This window comes from Belonocnema kinseyi, chromosome 2, assembly GCF_010883055.1.
Source record: "Belonocnema kinseyi isolate 2016_QV_RU_SX_M_011 chromosome 2, B_treatae_v1, whole genome shotgun sequence".
NCBI lineage: Eukaryota > Metazoa > Arthropoda > Insecta > Hymenoptera > Cynipidae > Belonocnema > Belonocnema kinseyi.
This window is the reverse complement of record NC_046658.1, coordinates 105,312,094-105,334,191: the sequence shown is the minus strand read 5'-3', so window position 1 is coordinate 105,334,191 and position 22,098 is coordinate 105,312,094. Positions and strand designations below refer to the sequence as shown.

General features: G+C 29.0%; 1 protein-coding gene across 1 annotated transcript in view; it reads left to right on the top strand.

Moving 5' to 3' along the window:
• Nucleotides 1-22,098, top strand: part of LOC117167388 (cytoplasmic polyadenylation element-binding protein 2) — a 692,172-nt gene that overhangs the window by 528,645 nt on the left and 141,429 nt on the right. Inside the window, exon 3 of the mRNA XM_033352277.1 lies at nt 15,672-15,722. Coding sequence (XP_033208168.1) covers nt 15,672-15,722 — 51 coding nt within the window. The remainder of the gene's footprint in view (nt 1-15,671; nt 15,723-22,098) is intronic.

Here is a 22,098-nt window from a genome sequence, read left to right as displayed (position 1 = left end):
TGAGGACCCATTAGTCCTCTGGAATTGCAACACAAGAGTATAAAATTTGCATCAATTCTAAAAAGATTGATGGACCAGTAGGAGTCGTTAACCAGTAGATTTAAAAATAAATAAAAAATCGACAGGCGACTTGGCGTAAAGCGATCTTTAAGGGATTTAGTAGAGTTAGTGAACGGGATTCCATTTTTCAGCCGCGCGGTTGAATATCTTTGTCAGATATTTAGTATACTCCATCTAAATATTATTCTGTTTTTTATACTAGCGCCGGTTTTCCGAAAAAAATTATATTTTATTTTATAAACTAAAAGAAAAGAACAATAGCAGTGACGCTCTGTGTTAGCTGTCCGTGCATTTTGTGTCATGCAGACACCCCGGGGCACGTCGAATTACCCGTAACAAATGACCATTTCATTGTTATGAGGTGCAGGGTCGTTACAAAAACTGAAATTATGAAAGCATGGATTGATTAAATTTTAATTAGCTGAATTAGTTTATTCATATAATTTGAAGAAAGTGAAAAAAAATGATTTGCTGATGGGTGTCTGCCTCGAGCGTTTGACAAGGGTCGATAGGCATGCCGTGAAAATGCACGCAGAGCTAATACTGAGCGTCACTCCTATTGTTATTTTCTTCTTGTTTATAAAATTACATGTATAAGTCTTTACGAAAAGCCGGCCTTAGTCAGAAAAACAGATTAATATTTAGATGACGTATGAAAAATATCAGACAAAAATATTCATTCGTGCGGCTGAAAGATGGAATCCCGTTTTCTGACTCTGATAAATCCCCTTAAAGGTCTTGCATGCTTACGTAGTTTTCGTGTCATGTGCCTTCCGTCAATGCGCAAGACTTACTACCTTGTTCACCTGCCCATTTAACTTTCATGATCCTCGCCTTGGTGTTCCTGGGGCAACGAAGCGGTGCATTGGTCGTTGTTATTATTGAAAATTAGTCTTGTGTGGGTGGACCTCCATAGATGTGGATTGCAGTGGACGTGTATTCGCTCAGGCTTCTATGAATGGCTGCATGTGCGAATCGTTGAATGTGTCATTCACGTACCACGAGGCGAGGGTCGCTTGTGTAATCAACTTCAATCGTAGCCAGCTACTATTCCAGGCAGCTGTTGCGTGACACTTCCTTGTGGAATATCGGTGCGCCACGACGCGGCGTGGCGTCTCCGCGCCTCGTTCGCTCATGTTCGATGCACCGGGTACAAAAAATATGACCAATAAACCTTTCATGGAACAAAAGAGAATGTGCGCAGTAGATCTTCAGGGTAAGACGAGTAAATGTTTCTCGAAAATATTCCGCGGAATTTATAGACATTTTCATGGAACGCTCAGTATCAGGCTCTCAGTCAATGTCGTGGTCAAAAAGTCTCGTAAAACGGATCCTTTCAAAATCATCTTGCTTTTATGACTTTTTTTTGTTTGACCTACTTCCTAGAGGCAATCGTTTTTATTTTTGGCGCGAATGTAATAAGTGATTTTATAATCAACATTTTGTAGAGGGGTGGTTCAAAAACTGCGTTACGCTGTTTTGGAAATTTTTTCCATTTCTCCCCTTCTTCATCCCGGCTTATCAGAGAAAGCTTGACTTTTCACGAAAATAGGGGAATAATAAGGATTTAAGTTCAGTATGCAAACAGCTAAAAATCAATAATTTGCTACAAATAATGATGAATTTTCAAGCCAGGTACATGATTGTTTAACCAAGTAGTTCAACTTTTAACCGACAAGCAATCTTCATTTTAAAGGAAACAGATGCATTCACAACAAAATAATTGAAATTCCAAACAAAAGAGAGGAATTGTCGACAACATAGTTGAATTTTAAACCTGCAAGAATTGGTTTTAAAACCAAAGATATGAATTTTCAATCAGCAAAGATTTATCAGTCATGACTTTTTAATCAAAAGGGACGAACTATCCATAAAAAGATTCAAAATTACTTTTCAACTAAATTTTGCAATTTTCATACTACACAGCATTTTGAACCAAATATTTCAGTTTTCCGGCCAAGAAAACGAATTCTTTAGAAAACAGTTAAATTTTCAATCCAAAGGAATGACTTTTCTATCCATAAAGATCTTGAATGCAAACAACGAAGTTTAAAAAAATCAATTCAATTTTTAACGAAAAAGTTGAATTTTTAATGAAAAATGTAATAGTTGACACTTCATAAAAAAAATTCTAAGCAAAAAAAGCGAATTTTCTACCCAAAAATATGAATTTTCAACAAGAAATTTTATTTTCAACCAAAAATGGAAAAACTTTAATTTATAGTTCTAAAAATTTAATTTTCAAATAAAAACAAATTCTAACAAAATATTTGAGTTTTCAACAAAATAATTTTATTTTCAACCAATTGGTTGAATGAGTTAATAATTTTACCACAAAAACGAATTAACAACGAAATACAAACATTTTCAAACAAATAGTTGAATTTTCATCTAAAAACGATACATTTTTAACACAAAATGGAAAAGTTGAAGTTTCTGTTAAAAAAATTTAATATTCATACAAAAAAAAATATTTTGAACAAAATAGTTTCCTTCTAAAGTAATAAAATAATTTTTCGACGAAGTAGTAGAAATTTAAACCAAGCAGTTGAATTTTCAACGAAAAAAGATGAATTTTAGATGAAAAATTTAATAGTTGAACTTTCAACGAAAAATAGTTAGATTTTGTTATTAAGTTTTAATAATTCTGTTCGAATTTGCGCGAATAAACGAGAAAACGTAGAAATAGCGGAAGTTATGCGAAAACAGGAGAAAAAAAGAAATTCTTTCAAAAAGTGGAAAAGAGGGGAATAGGGCAAAGAGTGTGAAATATGTTAAATATTCAAACTAATAGTAGATTATTTATTTAAATTAGATGAATTCTGAAAAAATAATATAATGGTAGATTTTTAAATTAAAAAAATTGCTTTCAAGGAAAAATGGTTGGATTTTTTATTGGATTGTATTAATTCAGATTTCATCTGAATAAAAAAAACGAGGAAAAGGGGCGAAGTTTCTTGAAAACAGGGGTAAAAGAGGAATTAATTTAAAAATCGCTAAAGCGGGGAGTAAAAGAAAAAGTGTAAAATAAAATCGCTAATTTTGATGTTTTCTAATTTAAGAAAATTTTGGTTATAAAATTCATATTCTTCTTTTGGTAAATTTCTTCTATTTTCATATGAGGAGATAACACAAAATTTTTTAAATCCACGATATCTTCTCACTATAATTGGTGCGGGTTCCTTTTTATTCGTTGGATTCCAAACCCTGAAACTTAAGTTTTTTAATTATTTAATATGGCATTATTTTGAAAATGAAGATAATTTTCAACGACATACGTTTAAAATGTTATTCCATTTGGAAATATTAAACCGTAACTATGAGAATTTATAAATTAATTAACTCTTAAAAAACTGTTCAACCTTTAACACAAGATGTTTAAACCTGATGTTCACAGTCACGAGAATAATGCAATTTGCGTAAGTCAAGTACGTTCGAATAACTTGTGATTGTGTCGCAGCTATTATAATTTAAATTAAACTCTGCAAATGAAACTAAATGCGGAAATACTTAGTTTCGTCAGTAAAATGCAAAGTACAACTTTTCCGTATCTGACAATTGTCTGGCTAATGAGAAAAATTAATTTCCTTGAGTTGTAAACATTTGAAAAGTTGATTATTCATACTACTCTTTCTGCAATTTATATAAACTAAGATAGCATATTACAATAGATTCATTAACAAATACGCACTTATAATAATTAACATAAACATAACTGGTTTCTAGTCACCTTCAATGTTTGTTTTTAACATCCAACTTCCTTTGCTAGCTAGAATTAACCAATCAGCTTCTGAGGCCTTGGCAAATGATTGGTTAATTTCAGGAATTTAGCTTTCAACCTTGAAAGTGAAATCTGCCCTTCTCAGTGCAATAAATATCAAGTATTGCGATGAACGACCAATTTACCAAATGCCTTGTTCTAAGCAAATAATTGCTTTGTTTTGTTAAAGTAGAAATCCGATTTACTTTCTAGCACTACATCCTTCAAACTGCATTAAGTACTGATGCTTCAAGTCCTAAGTTTATAAACTAATGCTGTAGTAGTTCTTATATTTGATCTCAAATGCAATAGATAGCCTGTTCTAATACAAAAAAAGTTAATTTATGAATTTGCATTTGCGATGAGTTTCTTCAGCGACCTTTACAACATTCTTATCTTCAAAAAATCTTTGGACATGGTTTATACGAGGATGAAAACATTCACTGATAAAGTTCAGGTACAATCAGCTAATGTGTGAGATACATTGTACAATGTAAATTATCTGTAAAGTGTGTGTATATACGCATCGTTTATTATATCCTTCGACTTGATTTAATTACCGAGATAATTTATGCAAAGATAATAAGATATGTTTTCATTTACCGCTACTCGTGAAAGTCCTATTACCTCTAGATGCATTTTTGCTAAAAACACTTGTTCGTCCTTGCGTAATCACGAGTTATAATCATCGCAGGCTAAGAAGCTTATCCTGTCTCCAAATTACTGCTCATTAATTCAATATTCATGGTGGTCTTAGAGCCTAATAAACATTTTTATGAATTATCAAAGGATTTAGAATATCATTTGGTATAGGAGGAATTTGAAATATCTGTGAAGAAAAATGAATTAAAAATATTTTTATTTTTATTTGAAATCGTTTTATTCCGTTTATAGAAAATTTTATATTTAAAATGTTAAAATATTGATGTTGAGGGAAAATGAAAAATTGGTTAGGGAAAATGAAAGATTTTTGAAAATTAAGTTTTGCGGCCACACTCATATCATATTCATGTTAGTAATTTACTAGCCTTATATTTACATTTCTTTTTTTGCAGTTGCTTTCTCCTAATTATTATATTTTTGCTTAAATTCGTCTTTTTAAGCTGAAAATTCCAGAATGGGGTTAAAAAGACATTTTCCTTGATATTAAATTCAACTGTTCTGTTGAAAATTAGTCTTTTTGGTTAAAAAATTAAATTGTTTTAGTATAAAATTATCTTTTTGTTGAAAATTTATGTTTTAGTGTTGAAAATTCCGCTGAAATCTTTCTTGGTTGAGGATTTAACTATTTTCTTGAAAATTCATGTTTTGTTGTTGAGAATTCAACTATTTTCTTAAAAATTCATGTTTTTTGGTTGAAAATATAAATATTTGTTTAAAGTTTGAAACATTTTTTTTTAATCATTTTTTTATTAAGATTCATCATTATAGTCGAAGATTGATGTTTTTGTATGAAAATTAATTTCTTTAAACTGTTAGTTTATCTTTTCAAGTTAAAGGTTCATAATTTGATATCGAAATTCATCTTTTTGGTGATAAAGTGAACTGTTTGTGAAAATTAGACCTTTTTAAATTGAAAATTCGACTTTTTTGTTGAAATTTTTTGTTTGTTTTCTTAATAATTTTTTTTTTAATTTGACTATTATTTTTGGTTGCAAATTCATATTTTTCGGTTAAAAATTTAACCGTTTTACATACTTTTTCTTAAAGGAAAAGAATTGTTTGTTGATACATTTTTTTCGGGATATTCATCATAATAATTTGGTACAAAAACTTTTTAACTTTTGTTTAAAAATTAAACATTTTGGCTGAAAATCAGTCATTTTGGTTTTAAAATTCGTCTCGTTTGGTTAAAATATCAGTTAATCAATTATGTTTGAAAAACTTTTTCATTTTAAATTTAAGTTTTCGGTTCAAAATACGTCTTTTTGCTTGGAAATTTCATAATTTTAGTTGAAAATTGTGTTTTTTTGTATAGATAAATTTTTGTTACTAAAAATGTAACGTTACCAATTTTTGGGGTTAAATTTGATCTTTTTATTCGAAATTTCAACGATTTGTTTGAAAATTCATCTTTTTGGTAAAAAAGTAATCTTCTTGATTAAAAACGCTTTGTTTTTGTTTAAAAATTCATATCTTTTGCCAAGAATTTCTTCTTTAATAGTTGAAATATCAACTATTAAATTTTTTGCTTAAAATTTTACTTACCTATTTTGCCGGAAATTTAATTATATCGTTGTAAATTGTAATATTTCTTGGAAATTCATCTTTTTCTGTTTAAAGTTCAACCATTTTATTGCAAACGCAACCGGTTGGATAAAAATGAATTTTTTGTTGAAAACTTATCTATTTGGTTGAAAATTCATTTTTCCGAATTGAAAATGAACTTTTTTCTTTAAAATTCATCTTTTTGGGTTTATTTTAACAATTAACTAATTTTTTAAACATTGCACTTTTTAGCTTGCAAATTCATCTATTTCGTTAGAAATGAAACTGCTTTTTATTTGAAGATTAATTTTTTTAATTATTTGATATTATTTGTTTATGTATACTGCTCCTATATCAAATTTGGTTAAAATATTGATTTACATATTCAAATATTTGGGTGTAAATTACTCTATATTGATAGAAAATCCAAGTTTCTGTTTTGCGGCTAAACTGCTTTAAAATTGGGACGGATAAATTTATAAATCACAAAATAAGATTTTACCATCTTCTAACAGAATGAAATATCAAGAGTCTCAAAAAATATAATCAACCTTGGCCTTTCAATAATAATTAACTATTAGAATTTCTCTAGTAATAGGCCGAGCGTGTCGGAACTGAACATTGTCACGCTCAAGGAATTAGAAGTTTCAATAGAAAGTGGTCCTGCGACTCCTGCGTATCGCACTAATGTTGAATTCAGGTGGGCTTTTTTCACTTTCGGGGCGCGTTGGCCTTAACTCTCATTTCCTCGATTCGAAAACATCTGAGTAACCAACAATATTTTAGAAGTTTTATAGCTTAATTAAAAAAGATTCAATTCACTATCTTTAAGTTTGTTACGGAAATTTATTTTATGTTGTTCTGAATTCAATATCTATATATTTTTTCTGTTTGAAATAGAATTTAACTCACGATAGAGATCGGATCTGAATGATTAAAGAAAGACTGATAATAATTACTATGGTATATTTGGTTGAATGAAGAACTTTATTTTCGGGGTGCGATATATCGGAAGCATCGATGGTTTCTTTCGATGATACGTCCATGTTTTTTATTCAATTTTGCAGAACTAACTTGATAAATTTTTGTACCGAAAACAGATTTGATAAATTATCAGTTTGAATAAAAATTTCACATGTTTTTTAAGTCTAGTCCTGTAGAGAGGATGGCTAGTTAGTTCAATTGTGGGTTACATAATCTGAACTTCCTCGCATGACGCGACAAATCTGAGAGACATGTCGCCATACTTCCACATTTACAAGTTAGGACCGGTTTATGTCAGTACTACAACAATCGTTTCGGACAACTTTTTGTAATTTGCTTCTTCAATATAACGGAATAAAATCGCCTCATGTCGAATTTCATCGAAATTATTGTATTGACACACGAAACATAAAAAATTAGTAACAATTTATCGTATTTAATTAGACATATGTAATAGTATATCCATTGCCGTGTATTGCGTTACACCTGACTTGCAGAGTTCTATAAAAAGTTGAACATTTAAAATAAATACTGATGATATAGCATGTTGAGAATGTAAGAAGCAATTATGATTCTTGCCTCTATGGTGTGTACAAAAAGTTTTTTGTGGGTAGGTTAGGAATGTCCTGATGATGCAATCTCTCAGGAAAGTAAGAAAATTTAATTTCTCATATCAAAAAGTGAAAAATACAGGTCAGGTTACGACAGGTCAGGGTACGACAGGTCAGGGAATTCCGGGAATACAGGAGATTTACAATTGGTCAAGAAAAGTTTGGGAAGATGAACTGAAGTTGAAGTTTAGGAGTCGTAAGATAAATTACGCAAAAGGTTTTTCTGAAATTTGGACGTCTCTCCCTCATATAAGATACTGTAAGAATGGTCCTGACACCCCCCCCCCCCCCCCCCCCCCCCCCCCCGCCCCACACACAACATTTACTTAAGGTTTCATAATCTTAGACAATGAACATACATATGAATTCTGTTAACTACATAAACGTAGAAATCTTAACAAAATAAGATTTAAAAAAGGAAATGAGTGAAGAACACATACGTAATAACAAACCGGAAATTTCATAATTTTAAAATAATGATTAATTAATTTATTATTTGTTGAAAATTCAAAAATTTTATTAAAAGGTCATTCTTTTTGTTTCAAAATTACTTTCTTCTTAATAAAATTCAACTGTTTTGAAGAAAAATGGCTTTTCTAGTTAAAAATGCAAATGATTGGTGGAAAACTAATATTTTCTATTTGATGATTTAACTATGTTGTTTAAAATTCGCCTTTTTCGTTAATTTGAACTCTTTTTAGTATAAAACTAAAATCTTTTGTGGTTGAGATATCAACTTAATGATTCATCATTTCAGTTAACAGAACAAACTTTTTTGGTTCTAAAATTTAACTATTTTGTTTCAAGTTGTTTTTCATTTGACTAAAAATTAATGTTTTGAATGAAAATTTAATTATTCCGTGCTTTGTTAGAAGTTTATATTTTTTAGTCGAATATTCAACTATTTGGTTCAAAATTGATGTATTTTGTTCAGGTCTTTTATGATCATAATTAATATTTTTTATTTAAAATTTCCCTATTTCGTAAAAATTCATCGTTTTGGATAAAAATTCATAGTTTAAGTTGTAAACTCATTTCTTTCGTTTAAAAATTTATCTATTTAGTTGAAAATTTATTTCTTTAACGTTAGAACATTTTTTTAAAGTTAGAAAATTTAACTATTTCGTTAAAAATTCAAATATTTTGTTAAAAAATCTTTTTTGTCGGTAAAAAATAAATTTTCTTGGTTGAAAATATATATTTTTGGTTGAAAATTAATTTCCTTGGGTTTTAATTTTTTTTCTTATAAAGAATTAATTTTTCAACTAAATTAAACTCTTTAAATTTTTGTCAAAAATTCATCCTTTTTAGTTAAAAATATATATATTTTGTAGAAAATTTATATTTTATTATTTTAGAATTCATGATTTTTTTCGTTAAATGTTTATCTCTATATTACTAATATGAGAAAGAAAAATTAATAGCGGTCAGTTAAAATGAAAAATTAGTAGTGAAAACTAAGGGAATTTCGAAATTTGGAATTTGTAGCAACCCTGATACGGAAGGGTTTAAAATTTCGTTCAACTCGTCAAATTGTGCAGTTCCAAATTAAAAAATTGTACTCGTACTTTAGGAAATTTTATATTGTTTCATAATTATTGAATAATTATCACTAGTCCGTTTTCTGGTTCTATGTAGAAGAAAATGTAAAAAATTGCATTTTTAATTTTTTCGCTTGAAATATACTATTCACGGTTAGTATTTCAGATTTGTTGCCTAATCTTGTATCATTACGGTTTGGAAGATTTGTTTGGTATTTGACATTTTTCAGTTTGGTTCATTTTTCAATTCTATGCCGTTGAATGAAAAATTTTTATCATCATCATTAAAAAGTAAATTTTAGCTTTCAATAAGGAGATTAAACATAAGTTTTGTTTTAAAATGCTGTGCGTGAGCTTATGACTCAAAGTCTGAATGATAATATCGCAAATTTTAGAACATGTCATGCATACCCACGCAAAACTGGTATTCGTGGGAATTATATTTGGTTGGAACGAAAACTATAGATTCTCATAAAAACTGTCTGGAGAATTGAAAATGGAAATATTTTCGAAAATTGAATCTCAGTTTAATCATTTCCGTTTGAATTTCCCAGGGCTAAATTCCTCCGAACGTCATTGAAAATTATGCAATCTTCTTCAAGTACAGAACCATTAAGTTCGGTCGTGCAAAAAGCTGAAGCAATCCGGTTCTCACTCCTCCTTTTCTCTTATTGGCAACGGCACGTGCTAAGCTAGAAGTTACCATAAAAATTTCACGTAAAAGCCTTGCACACGATTCTTTTCCTATAGGCGGATAATACGCACGCACGTACGTACGTTAAGCTGGTGCGCGTATATATTATTAAGAAGACTAACGAGATTAGGAATTGCAACTTAAATGAAACACGTTACTTCACTTTTTGAAACGGGTTTTTTCTTTGCGAGAGAGAAAACTAGTTTTGCCAGAATACGCGATCACGTAAATGAAAACGTACCTGTGCATTAGTATTGCTCAACGTTGGTATAAGGCTAAGTTACAATACTCGTTTTTAATGCGGTTGGGCGAAAAATCAGATGTCTGAAAAAAATAGTTTTTTATGATTTTAAAAATCAAAGTAATATTACAGATGATGCAGTTTTAAACAAAAAATATTATTTTTGATGCGAGAATTTTTAGACTTATAAAAAAAAATTATTTTGACAGTGCTTTTTGCAATTGAATTGTATGTTTTGATCGCATCTTACAAATGTATTATATGGAAAACGCTTGATAACTGATGGCTTACTTTTTCGAAGAAAACGGCTAACATTTTTCAAAACATTTTTTTTTTCAAGAAAATATTTTTAAAATTTTGTAAACAATAGAGTGGTAGATCATTTTTTTGGAAAAATAAGTCATGATTTTTTGGCACGACAACTACCTGAACTGAAAAGAAAAATTGAAATTTCTCAATTTTAAAATACGCGGGTGCAAAATAAACTTTAATATTTCCTACATTTTTTTAATATCAGGGCTGCTATAGGTCAGGGAATTCTGGGAAGACGGGGAAAGTTAGGGAATTTAAAACTGGTCAGGTAATGTCAAGGTGTGTCAAGGAAAACCTGAAAGAATCAGGGAATTTTTGATATACTGAAATTGAAGTTTATGGATTAGAACTTTTTTTAAATTTTTAATCCCTTCCAAAATTTTGTATAGTCACAGTTTTTGGTTGAAAATTCAACTGTTTTGTGGAAAATACTTCTTTTTGGGGAGAATATTTAACCATTTTGGTGAAAAATTCAACTACTTGGTTTTGTTTGTTTTTCAGTAAGTTTTCTTAGTAATTTATCTTTCTTGGTTTAAAATTTAAGTGTTTAGTTAAAATTAGAAATAATTTAATAAAAATCCATATATTTAGTCGATAATTTATTATTTTAGTTGAAAAATCTTTTTTTTTTGTTAAAAATTATAATTTCATTAACTGAAAATTTAACTATTCCATGTTTTGTAATATAGTGTTAATCTTATTTTTGTGCGGTTGAGAATTTAACTGTTTTATCAAAAATTCTATTTTTTATTGAAAATCCATCTTTTTTGTTTTTTATTAGAAATTCATCTTCTTGGTTGGAAATATATCTCTTTAGTGTAAAACTCATTTCTTTGGTTGAAAATTCTTTTTTTATTGAAAATTAATTTTTTTAACTAAAAATTCAACTATTCCATTTTTTATTATAAATTTATCCTTTTTAGTTGAAGATTCCACTATTCGGTTAAAAATTGGTATTTTTTGGTCAATATTAATTCTGCTTAATTGAAAATTCATCTTTTTGGTTAAAAATTGATCTACTTTGTTGAAATTTCATTCAGAGTACAGGTATTCTACGTAAAATAATTTTTCTATAGGTTGAATCCATTACTCAAATATTTTAAAATTACGAAAAGTCTGACGTCTTTTGCAACTTTTTAAAAATGTTAGAAAATTTCCCTGTTCTGTTCTAATTCGATAGTATCTCGTTGCATATCATTATCTTGAGTGCTTACACAATTTGTTCTATCCGTTTCCTTTATATTTGTAATGACTAAAGCGATGCAAAATCAGAAGAGCTAGGAAGCTATTAGTTAGTAACTATAGTATTTTTAGCAGCGAAATCCAAGGCTTGCATACTTTTAATTTGAAATGTCAATGGTTACCCACACGAGTAACCCACAGATGAACCCACCATTCGAGATCAGAGGTTACAACGTGTCATGGGAATGTGCCCAACACTTATACTCCTGATCTCTGTAACTTCGTTACCCTTCCTGGTCCATAATATACAGTTCATGAAATTAACGATAATGAGTGATAAAATAATTATTTCTTACCATGCAAATATACAGTCCAAAAAAAAGTACAATGAAAAAGAACATTTTTTACACCATCGTATAATTTTTTAAATACGTTAAGAATACAAATGTTTACCTTCTATAAATCTTAAATAAAAATTTAATAAATTTACATGAGATTTAAATCAAATTTAAAAACCTATTTAACGTCCAATAATCAAGTTAATGTGGAGAATTTCTGAAAAAAAAACCAAGAATCTTACGACCAAATTTTGACAACCACCATAAAATGTTCCTATTGCAATTTAAAAAAAGATGAAAATTTTTCTCAAAAAAAAAAAAAAAAAAAAGAGAAAATTTCTATTTTTGGGAAAGAAATAAAAAAGTAGAATGAAAAATGAGAGGGCAATAAACCGACTACCCTTCTTTCTCTTTTTTTTTGTTTTATTTTAATTATTATCAATCCACGACAAAAAAAAACATTTGTAAATAAGATTCACCAGTGTTTCGGCACTCATACAGCACTCTTATAAAGGGGGAAAATATTAAAAATTCGAGCAGACAGGAACAGCAATGATACCACGATGCTCTCTCTGGTGTCAGGGAGAGATCGTCGTGGTTTCGTTGCTCTTCATGCTGCTGGAATATCTTATTATTTTTTTTACTTGATAATGGTGCTGTATGAGTGCCGAAACGCTGGTGATTATTTTTTACAAATGTTTTTTATTGTTATTTAATCATAATAAGAAAAAAAAACCGAAAAAAGAGAAGGAAGGGGATTTGATTCACTGTCGTTTCATTTTTCATCCCTCTTTTTTATTTTTGTAAAAAAAAACTTTTCATTTTCTTTTTAGGAAAGTTTTTTATCTTTTTTCAAATTGCAATACAAACATTTTATAGTTTTTGTTTAAATGTGGTCGTTGGATTCTTGGTATTATTTTCTGGAATTCGACACATTAAATCTTAAATAATTAACCAGCATTTCGAATAATGAAAATAAAATGGTTAGAAAAATATTAATAGTTGCTAATTTTGTATTAATTACAAATATCTAACTTATATTAATTCAGCTTGAAGTGTTATTCTTAATTTTATTCGTAAACGTTTCATATAATCTAAATAGTAATTTATTTGTTTCCAGTAGAATTTATTTTTATAAAATGAAAACTGAAAAAAACTGGAAACTGCAGAGAAAACAAATCAAGCTATAAGTGGTCTCACATTAAAGAACCTGTTTATACTTGTTTGCCGTGAAGTTTCAATAAAATAATAAGAATTTTACAAATACGTTTCAAATCTCATATAATTAAACACAAAGTATTTGAAAAAGTTCACTCGCAATGGTTAATTATATTTCCAATTTTTTACGAATTTGTCAAATAACTCAATTTAAAAAATAAAATTGTTTAGAATATGGTTTTCGAAAATTGCAAAAGATAAACTTAAAAAAAAGATTAATTTCTTACCCAAGAGGACGAACTTTCAACATAATAAATTAATTTTCTACGAAATAATTGAATTTTCAGCTTAGAAAGAATAATTTTTTAACCGCAAATGGAATAGTTGCATGTTTTGATAAAAATATTAATTTTTAACAAAATGAAAAAAAAAGGTTCATCAAAATATTTAAGTTTTAAACAAAAAGACGAATGCTCCACCAAGAAGATTAATTTTCTATTTAATTTCGAAGCCAAATGACTATTTATCAACAGAAAAATTGAATTTTTAACCAAATTGTTTAATTTTCTACAAAATTGTTAAAATTTTAACTAAATTTAGTATCTAGATCCCAAAAAATAAACTTTTTAACGAAATAGGTGAACTTTAAACTAAGTCGATCTTTCGAACAAAAAATATGAATTTTGAACGAAACATGCATTTTTAACAAAAAAAGATGAATTTTCAAGTGGGAACATAAATTGTCTACTAAAAATGACGAATTCCTAACTGAAAAATATTAATTATCAATCGAGATAGGAATAGTTAAGTTTTTAGTTAAAAGAATTAATTTTCAACCAAAAGTGAAACTAATTTTCTGCAAAATAGTTAAATTTGAAACAAAACAGACGTTTTTCATCCAAATAAGAGAATTTTTAATAAGGTGATTTAACTTTAAACTATTTAGTTAAGCTTTTGAAAAAAAATGTGACTTTTTAACAGAATAATTTAATTTCCATTTCCAGAAAAATAAGTAAATATTTATCCAACTTTTTTAAAATTACGAAAGTTTAAAAAGTAGTTCTGCTATTAATTTCACTTAATTTCGTTTCAAATATCTAATTCAAGCATAAATATCGCTAATTTATCTATACTAATTCGACTTTGCTAAGTCTTCAATTATCCCCCAATTCCTGCGAGCAACACTTAATTTTATGTCTTGAAGTCCATCTTAAGACAAGGGAAACATGAACATCCAAGGTTTCAAGGCCTCTTGAGGTTCATTTGAAAACAATTTATCACAAAATTGCAAGTTTTATCGGTTATAAAATTGTAACTGTTTGTCAACTGTTTGCCCGAGACTGTCTACCTGTTTTCTGGAAATAGAAAATGGTATTATTATTATTATTACACCATTAAGCCATTTCCCTTTCGGGGTAGGCGTGGCTCACTCGGCAGGGGAAAGGAGTAGTGTTGGGATGGGATAGAATTTTTCAGATTGATCCAGAATTCTCGTGCTATTTATGTAAATAACACGTTCGTTCCGCAACACTGCTCCGACCCAGGTTGCTGATCAATCTCTCTAGCAATCACCCCAGGCGAAATGGACAAAAAACATGTACAAGCAAAGCTTTTATAATTTTGACTCTGTCAAATAATTAAACCCAATTCCTGATCCCGAAAGACGAACCATAAATTGGTAATATCACTTTCTCGGAGCGAAGTTTGGTCAAACCAATTCCAACTTAAGTCGAAATATTGTTACTCGGTATATTAATTCAGTACGCATTTAAGAGAGAACCCCTAGAAAAAGGGGAAAAAGGGAGAATATGGAATATTATATAGTTCCTGCTGTACGTGACACGGATTCTAGCGAGAAATGTGCGGACCTCTATGAAAAATCTTCATACGTTGAACGTCCTGTGAAGATATCGTGAACAGGAACATTAAACATGAACACACGCGAGTTCAATCATATATGCTGTAAGCGTAAAAAGGTAACCTACAACCTGCTGCACGCTCTTATGATATTCTGTCACGCGTTTACTCGAATAACACAGGTTCCACCTAATTTATGTGCTGCTCGCCGCTTATATGTTCAGGTGCATTCTCGTGGGAAATCAATCAATTTTCAACGAGTTTCCAGCTTCGCTCGTGCTCACACATAAGTTTCCCTAACACAATATGTTTACGAGATCCGGAAACAATGTCATCTCTTACATAATGAAATCGTTCTTTTCGAAGATATATTTTCTGCAAAACAATTATTACCTTGTTCCTTCCATTGTTCGTTTCCGTAATTCTAATATAGTTTTCATCATACTCAGTTTTTCAGTGTTTCCTCATTTCATTTCGTAGAATCAAATACTTAAACGTTTCGTTTGTTCAGATCATTTTAGAGAAAGATCTTTTTCTCACTATTTTACTCTTATACTATTGTACATCCCAATGTAGTAATCTATCGCACTTTAGACATTTATCATTTCGTTTGCGGAAAAAAGTGTGAAGCTTGTAATGTAGGAAGAGATAAGAGTGATATGTATACAGTCTTTGTATTTTTCTCAGCACGCAACGAATTCTAAACATTCTGATTTTTATTCCAGGGTTCATAAACTGCAATGCCAACACGCTACAATCCCTCGCACAGCTACATGGTGAGTTAAAAACCGTTTATTCTTGTATCTTGATATGCAATGTATAAAATAATACCTTGTAGCCTAAAATTGCATAAAATACATCATTGAGGAGTAAGCAATAAAAATATAATAAATCCGTTATTTTAATGTGTTATGTTTGGTTTTAGCATTTGCAGGACTCTAGGAATATGATGATAGCCCTTGTTTAGTTGTTTGGCAAAAAAATGGTATCCCATTAAAATTGGGCTTCAATTTTGTAACCTTCAAAATATGTAATTAAAGTCCGTATATTTTGTGGTGAAGTATTCAATATGTTATAAAAAAATAAATCCAAGATAAAAGATCCAATAATTCGATAATATTGGATAACCAGTTCGATAGTTTCCTCTGTATGATCCTACTTGAATTTTTCTTCTATATCTGGTGTTCTTGAGATACAGCATTTGTCATATGATTAAAGAATCATCTCTAATGGATTTATAATTTTTTGTTGATTTACTCCTTAATGACTGTTGAATCTGTCTGACAACTGGTCTAACGAAATGTTTCGAAAATCTTGCACTCATTGTTGTTGAAAACCTGATCAGTTTTTGAGTGACTTGAAAGTTTTTCATTTCTTACACTTGAAGAACATTTCAGTGCGTTGCTAACTTTTAATTTATTTGCAAACACTGTTAATTAAGTTTGTTATAGTTATAGTGACAAAATATTTTAGTGTCCTTGCAAACGCAGATCTTCAATTATTATCTATTATGTGGAGAGAATAAAACTTAATGTCATTGAATAACAAAAATTATTCATTGCTCTTAATTCCTAATAATAATGGGTTGATCATTCGAATGGCTAGTTCTATATTAAATATTGTAGTCCAAGCAGTTACCTTTTTATTAATTCTATTAAAAGCAAAGAAGTCTATTGTTTTGCTATGTATAGTGAAACCACAGGGAAAAAATTGTGACAGCAAACAAAGTATAAATAAAAATAGAACGAGTAAGTGAAGTGGAAAGTGTCGTCGATGCAGGCAGGTTAAATAGGGAGAATGCGGGATAAAGAAGAGCTTTGTTGGATAAAATTACTTAATTAAAAACTCAGAGTTATATATAATACCTAAGTAAGAATAATGCTTTCCGTTTTCCAGAGGAAGTGGAATTTTTTTCTCTGTATTCTTTCTTCTTTTAGCTTTTACCCAACCTCGCCTCTTCAAGCTTAATCAGAAAAAAAGGTCTAGGTTAAATCTAAAGTTTCATACTCTAAAATCCTCCACCTAAGCTGAAAAGCTGTCCTTTAGTGTGGGTTTCATTGAAAGAAACAAAGAGATATTTTACTCGCTTTAAATTCTTATTAAAAGAAACCTTTTTGATTCTCTGGAATTTTAGTAATCCTTGAAATTTAAGCCGTTGAATTATAATACGATAATTCGCACTCTTTTGCCTATTTCCCCCCTTTCCCATTTTTTAAGCATTCCTCTTTCTTCCTCTGGCTTTAAGAAACCCCCACTTTTCTCGTTTTTCGCTTAAATGAAAACTGAAATAATAGAGCCTATCAAAAAAACTGAACAATTTTTGGTTATAAGTTAAAAAGTTAAAAGTTGAGCTGTTTTGCAGAAAAATGTTCTGTTTTGTTCTAAATTTTAACCATTGGGTTGTGAATCCAACTTTTTGGTTATGATATAATTTATTTTTGTTAATAATTAAATTTGGCGGAAAATGCAAGGAAATTCGACTTCAAAATCACATTTTCAACTGCCATGTCCTCATACAGATTGCGGTGAAATTTTACTTTGTACCTTCTACGAAATAGGACACACTTTTGGTCCCATAGTTGTACTTACTCTGCTATATAAATAACTTTCGTTTTCGATTCTCTGTTTCAAAACAGGTCAGAATATTTTACTAAGTGAACAGTTACGTGGTACGAGTAACTCGTGAACGTTAGTAGTACACAGAACGTGTTGATAATATTGGATGAGTTGTGCAGATAGAAAAAAACCGACCTCGACCGAAATTACTCGCTGTTACTTTCCCTTGCAATGGACTCATATTCTGCAAAGAACAAATTCAATTCTGCTCTGCTCTTATCTTCGTCCTTAACCCACACCGTCACAAAAAATGTAATTCTTAAACCACTTGATGGGTAATCCCCTGGCATGTGGCACGTGCCAATTTAGCGTCCGTATGCATAGACGTAATACACACCCACACACACACGTACTGATGCCAAATTTAACCAGAATTGGTTCATATTGAACAATCGAAATACTGGAAGCAATTCGCTTGTTTTTCAGTTTTTATATTGATGAAGAGAAGGGACGAAACTGAAGTTCATCATAAGTTTGTAGAAAAATGACCTGAAACTAAATTAAAAGAATAGTTTCTTATAAGTTAATCTTAAAACGAAATTTAATTTACTTAATCCTCTATCGGCTCTATCATTCTTATTAAAATAGTCGCACTTCACGATTAATTTTATTATTCTTATGATAAATATTTTTCAACAATTATTTATATTTTTCAGCTTTCTTAGCATTTTGCACCAAAAATTAGTATTTGAAAACAAAAAACATTGTAGTCCGAACAAGATTTTTAATTCTTTAACAGTTTTATGTTATGTTTCATAGAAAATGGGTTATTTAAAAAAAATTTGTTTCAAAAAAGATTCACAACTTTTCAAAAGTTTTAGGCTATATTTTTGAATTTTATACTGGAAATATATTATTTTGAAGAGAAAAAGAAATAGTTTTAGAGAAGTATCTACAATCGCAAAACAATTTTTTGTTTTGTTAGTTTAGTGTTCTTTTTTTTTGGAAATTGGTATTTTTGTACCAAACTGCAACGGCTTTGAACATTTTCGTTGAAAATTTATATTTTTTTTTGAGAGTTTTACTATGATGTTCAAAAATAATTTCTTTGTCCAGGTTTCATCATTTAAGTTGAAAAGTCGTCTTTTTGGTTGAAAATTCAAATGATTTCTTGACATGTCGTCTTTATGGTTAGAAAAATCATGTTTTTGGAATGAAATTGAATAGAAAATTCAACTGTTTTGTCAAAAATTTATTTCTCTTGGTAAAATTTTATCTTTTCTGTTTAAAGTTTCAATTAATTTGTTAAAAATCAACTATTCTTTTGAAATTTCATATTGAAAATTTAAATGATTGGTAGAAAACTCACCTTTTTTAATTCCAAATTCAATCATTTATTTAAAACTTTTTCCATTTATCGTTTGGAAATTCTTCCTTTGTTGAAAATTCAACTATTTTATTCAATATTCTTCTTCTTTAGTTTTATTTTTAAATTTGAATCTTTTTTGCTCACAATATCAACTATTACATTTTTTGATGAGAATTCATAATTTTTGTTTGAAAAGTCAAGCAATGGTTTGAAATTGTTTTTTTTATTGAAAATGATTAATTTTTCATATTAAAGGTTTTTCATTTCAGTTAAAAGTTATCTGTTTGGTTTAAAATTAACGTATTTTGATGAAAATGTATTGTTTTTTGTTGTTGTTTTTTAAAATGGATATTTTTGGTTGAAAATTTAAGTATTAAATTATTTGCTCCTATTTTTGTATTAAACATTCTATTACTTGGTTTATAGTTGAAATAATTGATTAAAAATTAATTTCATAGTTGAAAATACATGATTTTAGTCGAAAATTTATAGTTTTGGTTAAAGATTTTGCTATTTTCGTGAAAATTGTTTGTTTTTGATTGAATGCAACTGTTTTTTACTAAAAAGTAATTCATTATTCAAATAGAATATTAATCATTTCAATCAAAAGTTATCTCTTTGGTTCAAAATCTACATATTTTGATGAAAATGCATTTATTAAATAATTTTTTTTAATTAATATTTTTGGTTGAAAATTTAACCATTTGATTAATGGTTCCTATTTTTTTATTCAAAATTGAACTCTATCAGTTGAAAATTCGACTATTTGGTTTTAAATTCATGTGTTTTGTTCAAAAAATCGTCTTTTGGTAGAAAATTAATTTTCTTGCTAGAAATCTCATCCTTTTTGGTTACAAATGCAACTGTTTGAAAATTAATCTATTTCCGTTGAGTTGTTTAACTGTTTTGTGGAAAATTTGAATTTTGGTCGAATTAAACTGTTTTTCATTTAAAATTAAAAATTATTTTTTAGAAGTGTCAACTATTACATTTTCTGTTGAGAATTTATCTTTGTGGCTGAATGTTCAACTAACTGCTTTTCTATTAGTTTGGATATTGCATATTCTGAAATTAAATAATTTTACATTTTAATGAAAAAATTGTGGGCAAAAAAAATAAGTACGCGATATCACGTAATAATCACGTCCAAGAAACAATTCAGTACAATGCGCTTTTCAAGCGTAAATCACTTTAATAATAATGTTATTTCATGTAATCAGACAAAAATAGGAAAAAGAATGTGACAGAAAACAAACCTTTTTCTTTTACATCCAACGAAAATAAATTATCTACCATTTTTAATTAAAAATTTCTTATTGGAGTGCTATCACACTAGTCCTGTTTTCAGCGTTGTCTTTTTTGTTAAAATCTAATTTGTAGTCCCTGTTACAGAGAGATTTCCCTTGTGGTCTTGAAGGTAGAACTCGTGTTATTAGATGCAGGGCACCTGCACCTGCAGACGTTTGCTTAGAAACAGAGAATTCCAATATTGTGTTGGATTAGTCACTTTGATCTGTTTCAAGACGAACAAAGTATTACACTATGAGGCATTTCTGTAGGAATTTTCAGAGATGCGTCACTAAAGCTTTATACGGAAACCTTTTTTAAATTTTTGTGAACAGAAACAGAGATTTCAGCAATGGCAACTGCATAAATTAGCCACATGTTTCAGAAAATTCTTTTACAGCTTAGTCAAAATAAAAATTAATGAAACAATTAGATTTGCATTTTAGTAAATTCAGATGGTAATTCGAAAAAATAAACATGAGGAAAAATTGAATTGGAACAGCATGCGTCTCCTATAGAATCGATGTAGAAAATAAGCAATATCTTAAATAAACTTCGTGAAATATTGTCTCAGAAAGAGTACGATTTAAAAATTGTATCCACAATTGGAAATTTTCCATTTCGTTTCTAGAAAAGATATTCGGTCTGGAGTCGCTTCATGTTGCAAAAATATAGAAGAAACGAGTCTGATAACTGGTAACGAGAGATAACTGGAGACAATATATAGATGGTAACCAGTTTATACCTGAACATATGCAGTTATTTTTATAGAAATCTTTATATATATACATGGACATATTACATGCATGTATAATATAAGGTTACCGTCATAAGCCACGTATTATCATACATATTGGTGCTTCCGAGTGCGCCATACGCCTTCACACTTTTCAGTATTTTCAAAATAAAATCTTGGGGCAGTTGTTCCACTCTTCTTATTTCGAATAATCTTTTGAGCGTTTCTCAAAATATTTATTCAAACAATCTTATTGCTTTTCCAGGGTGTACGTAGTTCAGGAAAGAACGTGATAAATAGGGAAAAGTCAGGAAATTTTATTGGTCAGGGAAAGTTAGGGATTTGGAAATAAATCTTACAAAAAGTCAGGGAATTTCAATAGAAGGCACTTTAATCAAATGTTAAGGATGATAAGTGTAAAGTTTTTTATTTTTAATTAGAATGTTTTTTATTCCATTTATAAAAGATTCTATGCTAGAATTATCACAAGATTAAGATTCTGCTATTTGAATATTATTGGTGAGAAAAAATGAAAAATTGGCCAGGGAAAAATAAGAGAATTTTGAAAATGAAGTTTTGCAGCTACACTGATATTCTTCTTAGTAATTTCTTTGCCTTGTATTTATATTTCTACTTTCCTTTTTTGCAGTTGCTTTCTTCTGGCGATAATATTTTAAACAAAAAATATTATTACTTGGTTGAAAATTCGTCTTTTATGGTTGAAAATTGAACTTTTTGGTTAAAATCTGTTCTGTTTTTGTGAAAATTCAATTACGTTGTTGCAGTTTAAACCGCTTTGTTAAAAAATCAGTTTTTTAATAAAGTTTTATCGTCTTAGTTGAAAATTCAAGTCTTTGGTTAAAAATTAATTTTTTATTGGTCAATTAAACTATTCGAGTTAAAGATTCACCATTTTAGTTAAAACCTGATCTTTTTGATTGAAATTTGACCTATTTTGTTGAAAATCGATTTTTACTAATTGAATATTTAACTTCTTAAGGGCATGTGGCACAGCTAAATACCTATATTACCGACCACAGTTTTTCAGATTACTGAATGTTTTTTTGAACCTGAGAACTTTTTTTGTAAATAAAATATCGAGCTGAAACTTTGAGACATGCAAGAGCCGAAAGAAAACTACGTTTAAGTACAAAGCTTAATAATAAAAGATGTAAAAAAATATATTTCAACAATCAATTCCAAC